Below are 12,473 nucleotides of genomic sequence, written 5' to 3'. Positions count from 1 at the left end.
GCAAAATTTAGAATTTGATGAGCATTCAATGATACCACGACAACTATGAAGGTCGTGAGTGAGAATGATAATTGAAAATCAAATTTCATACATACATAATTAACCATTCCCCACATGGGCTTTTTAGATCCAGTGAAACGTAACGTATGAAACAACAGAACCGAACAACAACTTTTAAGAATCCCATATGGCCGGGGGCAAACAAACCAGTTGGCTATTTACGAGTGTAGCGGAGAAGTTGAACCAGGGACTAACAGCATTAAATTTCAACGAGTGGTCAGAGCGGGTCTTGAATCTGGGATGTCCGGATTTCAACGCAAGCGACCCAACCTCTGGGGTGCATTGCCTTTCAATCAGTAATCACGTGAAAGTCAATACCAGAATTTGCATAATGAAAAATGTTAGAGATAGGCGAGGAGATGGTGAATTTGTTAATTCTGTGACCTCCAGCTTAAACTCGGGTGATTTTTGGTCTTTTGTCTGTTTTGCGTGACTAGCGCCTGAGTGATTTTTAGGTTTTTGTCTATTACATACAACACTGCCGCTCATGTTGTAAACATTACATATTGGAAGCCTTAATAACGGTTATATTATTGTTAGCGATGTTTTCCACCTTTCTTTTTTTGTTCAAAAACAAAACTATTGTCAAATACTTGTGAAATGTTCGTGGCTAGTCTGACGCGGCGTTTCGTCTCGGCCAAGAGACTCTTCAGAGACCTTTAGAATTCAAAGGCAAACTCGTTGAGCATCGCGCCCAAAGTCCCGTTCGCAAATTCTAGATGTGTTGACAGTCTGGCCCTCTATCGCAAAAGGATTCCCAACCGTGTAAGCACGAGTCGTTTGTAATAGCACAAAGCCACTGCTTTTTAAGGAGATTTGTGTAAATACAAGACTTGATCTTTTTCTTTTTTTTCCGTCTGCTTCAGTGCCGGAATGTCTATATTGTTTAGATAACTATGATGATAACATTCAAGAGAGGGTTAAAATTCAAATTTGCTTATAAGCGGAAGTAGCAGTAGTAAAACTTTATTTAGAGACACTAACCCCGTCAACTTTAATAATTATACCTAAAAAGTGTTTTCCTCAAGGGGCGTGTGGTTACAATGAAATGATAAAATCTACTAAAACTATTTACAATCATTTACAGTCTGTTGAAATTTCCTATACTTCATATAAATCGCTAGCTAATGATTCCCTTCAATGAAATTATTTTGACTTTCACCAACGTAAGAGACGAACAAAAGTCAGATAAAAGTCCGATAACAGCGTGCGCGTTTATTTTATTATCAAAGATTGGAAGGGTTTCAGATTCACCAAGTGTAGCAGGAAGCGAATTACACAGTTTTGCTCCACTATAGCAAAAACGTTTATTTTCAGATATTCAGTTTTGGGTAGCTGTATCTGCAGTGAAGTGGACAAGCCCTCAAGGCTCAAGTTTTTATCATTCTTCCTAGACCCAGCCAAGCCTACTGAGGCCACTAATTTCTTTGATTTGATAAAAGTGGATGAAAATAAGAAAAATGATATGAGGCGAGACTACTGGTTTTCGACTACAAAGTTGGATTTTGAATGCAATCGCAAACTAAAACTTCCCTGAATCGACTGAAAGAACCAGTACAAACAGTTTGTTTTATTTAATAGCGGGCAAGATGAAATGCGCTAAATGAAAAGGCTCTGCTAGGGATCTTTGTGCCAAAATTGAAAACGAAACTGCATGTGGTGGAATTCCCCGCTTTATTTAACAAATAAGTTTTTCGTTGTATTATTGTCGCTTAATTCAATTCTTTTACTCGTCATGAAATCACTTATTTTCTTGGAAACACAGGAAAAAACTTCGTTCAGTATCTGTTCTGAAAAAATCTTTTTAAGACCTAAAATTGTGAGAATTGTCAGTGACCACCTGTTCTTGTTACTTGCAGCGTCAATATTTGACATATTTGATTGACTGTGGGCTGTGCTTTTAAAAAATTAATGTGACCTTTGGTTTAAGTATGAAAATTAGCGATCTCGTCGCCAGAAAAGTCGATTAATGTTTTTCAATCCTTCAAAATGTCCGCTTCGCGCACGGTTTATAGCAACAAAGAGCTTCGATTTTTTCGACTCGCCAAGTGTGTCGTCGATCATTCATCGGTTGCGTTGAGGAAAGTTTTCAAACGAGAATGGAACTGTCTTTATCCTGATTTTCCGTGGCTGGACAACCGGAGAAGTGGCGCGCAGTTTCTTACACATGAAACCTCATCTTCACGCCTTCTTGATCCAGCGTACAGTGCAGAATATAAACACATTAAGGATAATATAGAACAGGGAGACGTAGAGAACTGGGATGTGACAGCGTTGGTTTTCGCTCTGAAGTTTTCGTGTGCACTTAACCCGATTCGTTACGGCTTTCGTTGGAGGAAAATCAACGATGCTATTTATCACATCAAGGATGTTAAGAACACCTTGGTTTCCCACTTACCGAAAGCGTCTCTTTCTCGAGACACATTCGAAAGAAATGTCGATATTTTATTGCAAGCGGTTGAAGACTTGCTGTCGCGTTCAGATCCTCTGATTAGAAAATTGCAAACGTTGCGAAACGAGACCGAATTCGCGACGGAAGATCTGTTGCGATATAAACAAATGGTAAACGATGATCGCGACAGCTTGCTATTGCTTGAGGAAGACATGAAGAAAGTGGAGGGAAAGATGAAGCTTGAAACATCAGTGACAGAAGAAGCAAGAAGAAGTTCTGAAACTAACCACGTCAACAGGAAAATTATTCGGCGAATGCGTCGTCGAATGGCCAGGATAGAACGTGAAATGGATGCTCGCTCTGTGGACCTCTTCCCTAGCAACTCAAAGCCAGCGATTTTCCGAAGCTCTAGGTACATTCGGCTAATAAATACATCCTATTCTATGTCATACAATTTTCAGTGGGAAGAACTGAAACCGTTTTTAGAGAAATTTGACGATGATGTCGATTTGAAGATATTCGCTGGTATACAGTCGGCCATATCACTCAGCCATCAATCGAGGAAAGAGGAAGCTTTGAAGGTCCTGGATTCTCTGATTCCGAAAGTTTTTCTGGCTAAACATGGGTAGGTATAGGCGATACATGCTTTAAGTAATGTTTAAAAAACGAGCAGGAGTGTTTTATCGGGTTTAAAACCACGAGGCGTAGCCGAGTGGTTTTTGACCCGAAAAAACACGTGCTGCGAGTTTTTTGAACGGCTTCAAAAACATTCCACAAAGAGCGTGTCCCTCTGGACTCAAAACAATGGTTCGAATTGTGAGAGGTGAATATTAGCGTACAAGAAAAACAAGCTATGCCTTATTAGTATTCTTTATATAAAGAATACTAACGAGGAGTTTTTTATCGGATATAAAGCGCATGCACGTGACGTTTTATCGATGTTTTGATAGGCTGTTAGGCTCATGAATTATTAATGAGTTTTTGAAGTGTCTATCACCTCAGCACACTTTTCCACTTTATGTATTCTCCGATCTCGTGCAAAATGCATCGTGTTGTTTTTAGAACCTTTTTTGATTGAAAATTCACTTTTTTATTAGCTTTGAAACACTGGAAAAGTGGCTTCCCATTTCATTTGTTTGCGTGACAAAACACTACTGCCCACTCGACTGATTTATGAGGGGACTGCTCGCAGTCTAAAGGCCTGGCCAAACGCGCGCAACATTTCAAGGCAACATCTTGCAACATTGTTGGTCACATGAGCATTGACATGTTGCGTTGAAAATGATGAAATTGTTGCGTGCGTTTGGCCACCCAGTTCAACACATGTCGCAACATCATGCAACAATGTTGCAAGATGTTGCGTTGAAATGTTGCGAGCGCTTGGCCAGGCCTTAATGCAAAGCAATCTGTGACGTCAACACGGTATTCAACCCATACCCCTTTCATTTCTCGGTTTTGGATCTAAGTGTTACCACTTTTCCCGTCTATCAAAGCCAATAAGGGAAGGTACGTTCTTAATTGGGGGTGGGGAGGGGGAGGGCCGGGGCTTCGGAGGGGAGGGTCCTTAGTAATTTTTTTTACAAATAGACCATATTCGTATTCTCAGTATTGGACCGGAACTAGCATGCTATGGAGGCTAATGCGGGGGAATCTTTTCAAATGCAAATACTTTTTAATATATTCCCCCGCATGAGCCTCCATTGCAAGCTAGTTCCAGTCCAATACTGAGAATACGAATATGGTCTATTGGGGAGGGTCAAACCTGTTTTATTCTCAATCCGGAGAGGGTAATATTTTTTTTTGGCAAGGAAAAAATTACTCCATGTCGCTTCTATTTTGTATATACAGGTGTCAAAAAATTTGCTTATCAAAAAAACTATTTTCTCCCAACTAACATAATTGTCTCTCTCGACCCGTGCCCGCTTTCGCCCATATTTTGATGTTTCCGCGTGGGGTTCTGGTCTCCGGTGAGGATTCGTCACTTAAGGTACTTGAACTTGAACCGACAACTCGATCTACTACATCAATGTATTCGCCCTTTGGGTTCGGGAACCACCCTAGGTCTTCATCTTTCCACTTCTCTGGACTTGTGCTTTCACTTGTTCCCGCAGCCGATGTGCCATCAACTGAGTCAGAGGAGTAGCGGGCATCCTTTTTAGAATGGCGAGTCGGCAAACAGGCACATTTCCCTCTTTCTATTCCTCGTACATCCTTGCCCATTTTCAAGTTTTCACCGTACAATCACACGCCACGCAATTAACTACTTTGTGCGCAGATGAACGCGGTGATATGAGTAACACTTCCAATTTGCTATTTCCGATTATTTTTGTCTTGGATAGGTTGAGGGGGGTGGGGGAGGGTCAGATGTTTTTGTTTGGGTATTTTTGAAGGGTCATGCATTAATCCATTCCAGGAAGTGGGAGGGCTACGACTTTTTTTGCAAAAAAAATCTAAAACACTCCGGCCCACTCCCCCCTCCCCCCCCGCCCCTCCAATAAAAAACGTACCTTCCCTAAAAAATTGAATTTTCAATCAAAAAGTTTCAATCAAGGTTCTAAAAACAACACAATGTATTTGGGACGATTTTGGAAAATAAGTAAAGTGGAAAAGTGTGTTGTTAAAGATTAAGACTATCAATAGCAACTTTAACAAGTGGTTCCAGTTAGAGGTGAGAAGCTACCATTTGTAAAAAGAATAAGGAATTTAGGTGCAAAAATAGTCAATTAAGCGTAACTTTGTTAATTTGAACTTCTTGTACAGCGGTTTTGGGTAAATGAGAAATCAGTGTTAAAACGACGTGTTACTTAATAACCGAGGAATTATAACTTGAAAAAAGAAGACAAGCGAACGAACACATTTGAGGTTTTTCATTTCCCATGTTTAATTTAACTGCGTTGATACTTGATTTCTCACGTCAGGAAAAGCTAGATTTTAAAGCAGAAAAAAAAAGTTTCTGTTAGTTCCGTAAGGAGGCCATTTCTCTGTCTTTAATCAATTTAATTAAATTCGATAAAAACTGCCCTATTTAGCAATTGAGTGTTTTGGTGTTATGCCTGCATATGGTATTCAAATGGAAACTGTATCTTCAAATGAAAACTGGTTTAAAAATTGAAGCGCAGCCAGGATTAGGCATATTAAAATACAATAAAAAACGTTCTCTGGCTAAAAATTTTGAAAAAGAATATAAGCTTTCGGCTGTCGATCTACAGCCTTCCACGGATAAAACGTTGAATGTAAATTAGTGAAATATATACAGAAAAGACGAGATAAAAATGATAAAAAGAACAGAGTAAAGGTATGAAAAGTGGTGGCTATTGTTTAAAAAGAATTTTATACTGATTAGGAATCGGCTTAAAGTTATTGTCAGTATGCTTGGTAGAAGAGGTGTGCCAGGCCTCTAGAGTTTTCCTAACACGAAAAGAGCCTTTGTCGATAACTCGAGAATGATTGAAATCAGTGCGATGACCGAAAGACCACGCATGTTTCGCAATGTTTGACCCATTAGCACATGTTTTTACATTCCTAACGTGTTCTTTCTTGCGGGTTTCAAAGCAACGGCCAGCTTCTGGATAGCTTCTGCATCATCAAAAGAGATGCTGTTAACTCTTTTCATACTACACTTAATTCCATCGATCCACACATCTCATTCACTATTGAAGAGGAATCTGACCAACAGATCGCCTTCTTGGATACTTTGGTTTCTCGCAAGGATAACACGATCACTATTGATGTTTACCGCAAAGCAACTCACACGGACAGATATTTAGACTTTTCTTCTCACCACGACAAACGCCACAAGATCAGCACAGCTGAGACCCTCCTACACCGCGCAATTAAACTCCCAAGTACACCGCAAGGGAAAAATACCGAAATCAATCACGTCTTTGATGCTCTACGAGCCAACAACTATCCCTCCTTTGTTATTTCCAATATCTTAAAGCAGAAATTTTCCAAACCACCCACACATACCATCCCTTCACCTGAAGAATTGGTTGGCATGTTTTTTAAATGGTTTGCGCCTCAAGAGAACCCTAACTGTTTTGCTGTCCTTCCTTTTATCAATGGTGTTACGCAATCTCTAACAAGAATTCTTCGAAGACACGATATCCGAGTTGTAAATAAGCCCCTCAAGACTTTACAACAAGAATTCCTTTCTCCTAAATTCAGATCAGCTATTGAACACCAACCCAACGTGGTTTATAAAATACCCTGTGCCGATTGTGATTGGTGTTATATAGGTGAAACTGGCCGTTGCTTTGAAACCCGCAAGAAAGAACACGTTAGGAATGTAAAAACATGTGCTAATGGGTCAAACATTGCGAAACATGCGTGGTCTTTCGGTCATCGCATTGATTTCAATCATTCTCGAGTTATCGACAAAGGCTCTTTTCGTGTTAGGAAAACTCTAGAGGCCTGGCACACCTCTTCTACCAAGCATGCTGACAATAACTTTAAGCCGATTCCTAATCAGTATAAAATTCTTTTTAAACAATAGCCACCATTTTTCATACCTTTACTCTGTTCTTTTTATCATTTTTATCTCGCCTTTTCTGTATATATTTCACTAATTTACATTCAACGTTTTATCCGTGGAAGGCTGTAGATCGACAGCCGAAAGCTTATATTCTTTTTCAAAATTTTTAGCCAGAGAACGTTTTTTATTGTATTTGAAAACTGGTTTCTTCCTCCTTTCAGCGTGGTGCTGCATGCCAGGATAAAGATTCGAAAGGCTTATATCTTGCACGATCAGGGTCGAGATGAAGAAGCAAAGAAAGAAGCCGACGAAGCAGAGGTGATGTTGAGCCTGGGAGAATGCCACGAAGACAGCGCTGAAATTCACAACGTCAAAGCAAACATCGTCTTGTCTGCAAGCGAAAATGCCAACGCAGATCGCAGTAGTGTCCTGCTTCATTTTGATAAGTGCATACACTTTTGCGAAAGAGCCACTGTGGACAAAAGTGTTACAGTTGTCCAAGCGACCTTGCGCAAGGCTTTTGTTCATCTAGGATATTACCAACATGGGATCTTAGAAGAAGTCCCAGGGACAGACGTTAAAATCGCCGAAACCATTTTGAAGGGTGTTTCTGAGCAGTGTGGATCGTTGTCAGAAAGGAGCATTGTTTATTACAACTATGGTCAATCACTTCTTGCCTATCGTAAAGGCAATGCAAACGAGGCCATCAAACTTGAGCACAAAGTCAGAAAAAAATGCGAGCGGCATAAAATTGGGTTTGAGATCCGACAGCTTGATATGCTGCGAACTTTGATCCGAGGTGGATCAGATTGTGAAAGTTAAGCCGTAGTTTGAATTTTATTGTAATGGAGTTCCTTCAACGAGCGTCATCTGTTGCAGACGGCACGGCGAAGAAATTGATACCGCTACATTTGCTTGCAGATGTTTGGGATTTCAATCATGCTCTTGCCATCTCCTAGATTCAGATTTTTTTAGTGGCTCCGAATTAAAATGGTGATGTCACAGCGGAGTGATAGCATAATACTGCTAAATTACCAACTGTACACTGAATAATTTGGATGGAAGAAGATGTAGAATTTGAAACCCAGTAAGTGATTGAGAAGATGTGTATTCATCGAGTTCGAATACTATATGCTACAGAGCTCTTGGTATAAAAGCCTGGTGGGAGCTACAACCTTGGACGAAATCGTTGGGATAATGAAGTCACTACGGCACTTGTAGTTTCCAAGGCAACGCGTGGGAATACAGGTGGAGTGCGTGGACACAACTTTCCCTATCCTCCCCTCTCCTCCCCATTATAATATTAGTTTGAAACCCGGACACATTATATAAATCGAAAGTCGAACAGCTTCAGCAGCATTTGAGAGGCCGCTATGACGAGAATTATCATAAAATATAAGAAAGAAGTAAAATCTTTCTCTGGTGAAAAGTTTTGAAAAAACTATGAGCTTTCGACAGACTGAACTGCTGTCTTCAACGGATAAAAATGTGTGAAGCCTAAAAGCGAAAGAAATTTAAATATAGCGAAAAATTCGCATAAATTAAAGGATAAAAGCATGTAGTAGAAAGAATGTTAAAAATGCTAAGAAAATTAGTGTTTCTTTAAGAGAATGTGATATTGTCTTGAGAGCGGGCACGAATTATTGTCTGCCCCAACAGTTTTTGCCGTGTGCCATGACTCCAATGTCTTTCTACTCCGGTTGTTCGCTTTGTCAATGATTTTAGAATTGTTAAAGTCAATATCATGATCAAAAGTCCACGCGTGTTTTGCGACATTTGAGCCTTTAGTACAATGCTTTAAGTTCCTCATATGTTCCTTTCTCCTAGTAGTAAAGGATCTTTTAGTTTCGCCATTGTAGTTTCACGTGCAAGATGCGCATGGAATTTTATAGATGACATTGCACTGGTCGTCTTCGGCAGGTCGAAACTTAGGGATAGGGAAATGGTGTTGTAAAGTTTTAACTGGTCTGCTAGTGATTTGGATGTCGTGTTCCTTGAGGATTCTTGTGAGAGGTTCCGTGATGCCTTTGATGTAGGGAAGGACTGCAAAGTTGCGGCACACTTTGAATTAAAGCAAATTTTTCGCGCATCATTGAAGTTGTCCCAAAATTGTGATACCTTAAAAGTGGGTTTTGTAGACATGACTCCTGTTTATATATATATATTAGGTTTGCCGCCTGTTTGAAGCTTTAGTCTTTTTCCCGATGTATTTTACTCGTGTAATCGATTACTTTTTACGTTTGTTACAGTTAGTCCATTTTTAAGCTTTGAAATTATTGGTAAACATGAAATAAAAATGGCGCTTAAGATTACAAAATAAACAGGGCGTCTGAAAAGTTCTCCCTGCTACCATGCCCTCCCCCGGCTCCGAGATTTTTAGCATTCACGAAGCTTACTTTAGACTGCAAGCAGCACCTCTGGGTACGACCGATACTCCCCCCCCTCCCCCGGGGCGCACCCAGTGTTGCCCAGCGTTCGACACCTCACTCTCCTTGCCACGGGTTATTAAAATTAGTTTCCGTACAGTGGCAAAGCAGGCCATTCTCCGAGAACTTAAACACGATATTAAAGTGAACCTCCACTTCAACAAAAAATAACTTGAAATTATAAGAAATAACCGTTACAGTCAAGTCAGTCTGAACTATTGTATCCGAAATAAATAAGTTTTAGAATCGCCTATTTTTGTTTCAGATTTCGTGGGCGCCACCATCTTGAATAATTGTGACGTGTTACGGTTGCGCTATTGTTATTGGACAAAAACTCTTTGTGTCAAAACAATAGGGCATCCGTAATACGTCACAATTATTCAAGGTGGCTGCGCCCTCGAAATTTGAAAGCAAAGTTTTCTTCGGCTTAAACTTATTCTGTGGGAAGAGTGGAGGTTCCCTTTAAAGATCACAACGATACAACTAATGTAGTTTTCTCCGAAAAAGAGAAGCTCGCCACGCACGATTTTCGCCACTCCCCCCCTCGCGGACAAGACTACTTCAAGCAGTTCTTCCCCTGTGATCATAAGGGCTCTAATTTCAGCGGTGGCGACTTTTCTGGCGCTCCAGGAGACACTACGCGAGGGGAGCGCCGAAAATGCATCTAATTTCGAACCGTGAGAACTGCAACAGCTTAAATGAAACAGAGATCTACTACTCTTGACTTAAGTTTGCCACACACGGAAATTTGCTGTTAAGTTCCATTTGGTGTTTGCATTTCAGGTCAAGGGAATGAATGCTCTCTTTGGACTCCATCTTCAAATATCCGTAGGAGAGAGTCTCATTGTTGGAACTGCAGTAAGAGGAGTATTTTAATTCAATGAGGGCACCAATGGGATTATTTAAAGTTCGAAGTAACATCATCATCATCATCATCATCATCATCATCATCATCACAATAGACCACTTTCGATAAATTAAAATTCAGTCCAAAACAAAAGGCATCATCTCGAGGCTCTGGGGAAGAAACTCATACAAATCCTTATATTTATTCCCCAGAGCCTCGAGATAATGTCTTTTGTTTAGGACTGAATTTTAATATATCGAAATTGGTCTATTATAGAGCGTTTTTCACCTGACGTCACGGTGGCCTCATGATCCTCCGGGGATTGAACTCTATTTTTATGCAAATACTTTCTTTTGTTTCAGTAATTCAATATGGCTGCTGGTCACGTGAGTGAAAACGCTGTATACACCACTCTTGGCTTTGTAGCCACTTTTTCGTTTTCTGGTCAGAATTTTATCCTCTTATCCCTGTCTTCCACAGTCCTCCTTCTACTTTTCGTTCTTTTCATTTCCTTCCTCTTCCACCTCCTTCTTCCCTCCTCCTTTTCTGGCTTCCTTCCTCCCAATCGGGCGTCATCTTTGCATTATCTTTTTCTTCTCTCTAGTCTTTCTCTTCTCCAGTCCATATATCCCACCATCTATCGTTCTCCTGTACTCATTCTCTATCTTATCCCTTTTTTCCTTCATCCCTGTTTAATCTTCACTTGGTGCCAAAAGAGGATGAGGTAAGAGAACGGGATCCCCATGCCTCATCACTGTTTTTCAAAATCTAGTTTTAGTTTCGCAAAGCTATTTTAAGTTCTCGTTTCAAATGTCATTACGTCATTACAACTGGCCAATCAGGTGCTTTTCTAAAAATAGTTGCGTAGCTTAAATTAGATTTTAACTATCATAAGATCCGTTCTTCTATCTCATCCTCTCTTATTGGCACTCAGTCTCTCCCGCTCCATTAGAATTTCTTAGGTTGCCACCACCTTTATACCTCGGCCTCTTTATTTTGCTCTCTGTCTCAAGTTTATTACACAATTCTTCCTCTTTCTTCACTCACTCCTCTTCACTTCTCCATCTCATCGAGTCACAATTTCCCTTTTGGTTCACACCAGCTAAGAAAGTGGCTCGGAATTTTGAACCCAGTATCAAAGAGGCATCGGGAATTTTAGCGTTCGCGAAACTTACTTTAGACTGCAAGCCAGCACCTCTGGGAACGACCGATACATGCGATAAGCTACCAACCCGTTCTTGGATATCGTGCCGACGTCTTTTGTGTAGATTTGAGAGCGAAAGATAGTTTGCTCGTGATCGAAACTACATCTCGCTGAAGCTACCAAATTTGTGTAACATGTACATATATCCTTTTTTCGCAGTCGTCCACAGCTGTTTTCCTAGCTGCATTGCCTGCACCTCCGTTGCTGAAGGTTACTGGACGGGTATGTCGTTGATCTAATTTCTCAAGTTTTGCTCTGCACTGTGCCCAGAAACATAACTTTCATGTTTTCACAAGGCCTGTCAACGACTATTTCCTAAACCAATCAAGGTTCTCTTAAATTCTATATTTTCAGAAGTATACCACCTAATATATCCTCTTCTATTCTTTAAACAGCGTTTGTCAATCGAGGAAGATAAACGTCTTTCTGATATCCAAAAGCAGATTGTGGATACGACGAACAAGAACAGAGCCAGCTTTCGACTGACAGACACTGTCCACTTAGTAAGGATTTCAATTTCTCTTGACATATACGTGTTGTACATATTGTAACCTGCGTATATCCAGTTTCGATGAACGCTGAAAGTTAGGTTTGAAGAACGTGAATCCAAAGATGAGTAAAGCAATCAGTCTATGGCCTCTTGAGTGCTCGGCATATCTCGAAATGCGTTGTGAGTGGCTATTTGTTGAAACCAGTAAATTTATAATTCTTGTCCCTGTATTTGTTGAAAGGCAGGGCGAGTTCGCTTAGTCTGATATCGTACGCGACAAGGTTATTGCACACGCTTTCGTTGTACTATGATCGTTAATTTTATAAGCTTATTAAGCAAGGCTCTATGAATGTTCGTTTATTCCTCCTTTGTTTTAACCATCGAGAACTGGCTTATTCCATTATACCAGTACTTCATACATAAAACAGGAACTAAAGGAAAAGGTAAAGTCACTGCATACGAGCCAGAAGGCCCATCAGGCCGGCGCTTATCTCCGGTTTCCGTAGCATGAAGCGACTAGGAGTATTTCTACTCCCCCCTGGTTGGAATGCTAGTCCATCGCAGGGTTACCCTCGGCATT

General features: G+C 40.4%; 2 protein-coding genes across 3 annotated transcripts in view; both read left to right on the top strand.

Annotated features, from left to right (window-relative positions):
- Positions 1-12,473, top strand: part of LOC138060341 (C2 domain-containing protein 5-like) — a 42,889-nt gene that overhangs the window by 17,528 nt on the left and 12,888 nt on the right. For both annotated transcript variants that reach the window (XM_068906096.1, XM_068906095.1), the window contains exons 20-22: positions 10,136-10,210; positions 11,563-11,625; positions 11,799-11,906. In XM_068906096.1, the coding sequence (XP_068762197.1) occupies positions 10,136-10,210; positions 11,563-11,625; positions 11,799-11,906 (246 nt within the window). The remainder of the gene's footprint in view (positions 1-10,135; positions 10,211-11,562; positions 11,626-11,798; positions 11,907-12,473) is intronic.
- LOC138059427 (uncharacterized) lies at positions 1,959-9,247 on the top strand. The gene is made up of 2 exons (XM_068905023.1): positions 1,959-3,077; positions 7,148-9,247. Exons 1-2 carry the CDS (start codon positions 2,050-2,052, stop codon positions 7,746-7,748), a joined length of 1,629 nt encoding a protein of 542 aa, XP_068761124.1. The 5' UTR covers positions 1,959-2,049; the 3' UTR covers positions 7,749-9,247.

Source organism: Montipora capricornis, chromosome 8 (assembly GCF_036669925.1).
Source record: "Montipora capricornis isolate CH-2021 chromosome 8, ASM3666992v2, whole genome shotgun sequence".
NCBI classification, from domain to species: domain Eukaryota; kingdom Metazoa; phylum Cnidaria; class Anthozoa; order Scleractinia; family Acroporidae; genus Montipora; species Montipora capricornis.
This window is presented reverse-complemented; position numbering and strand designations above follow the sequence as displayed.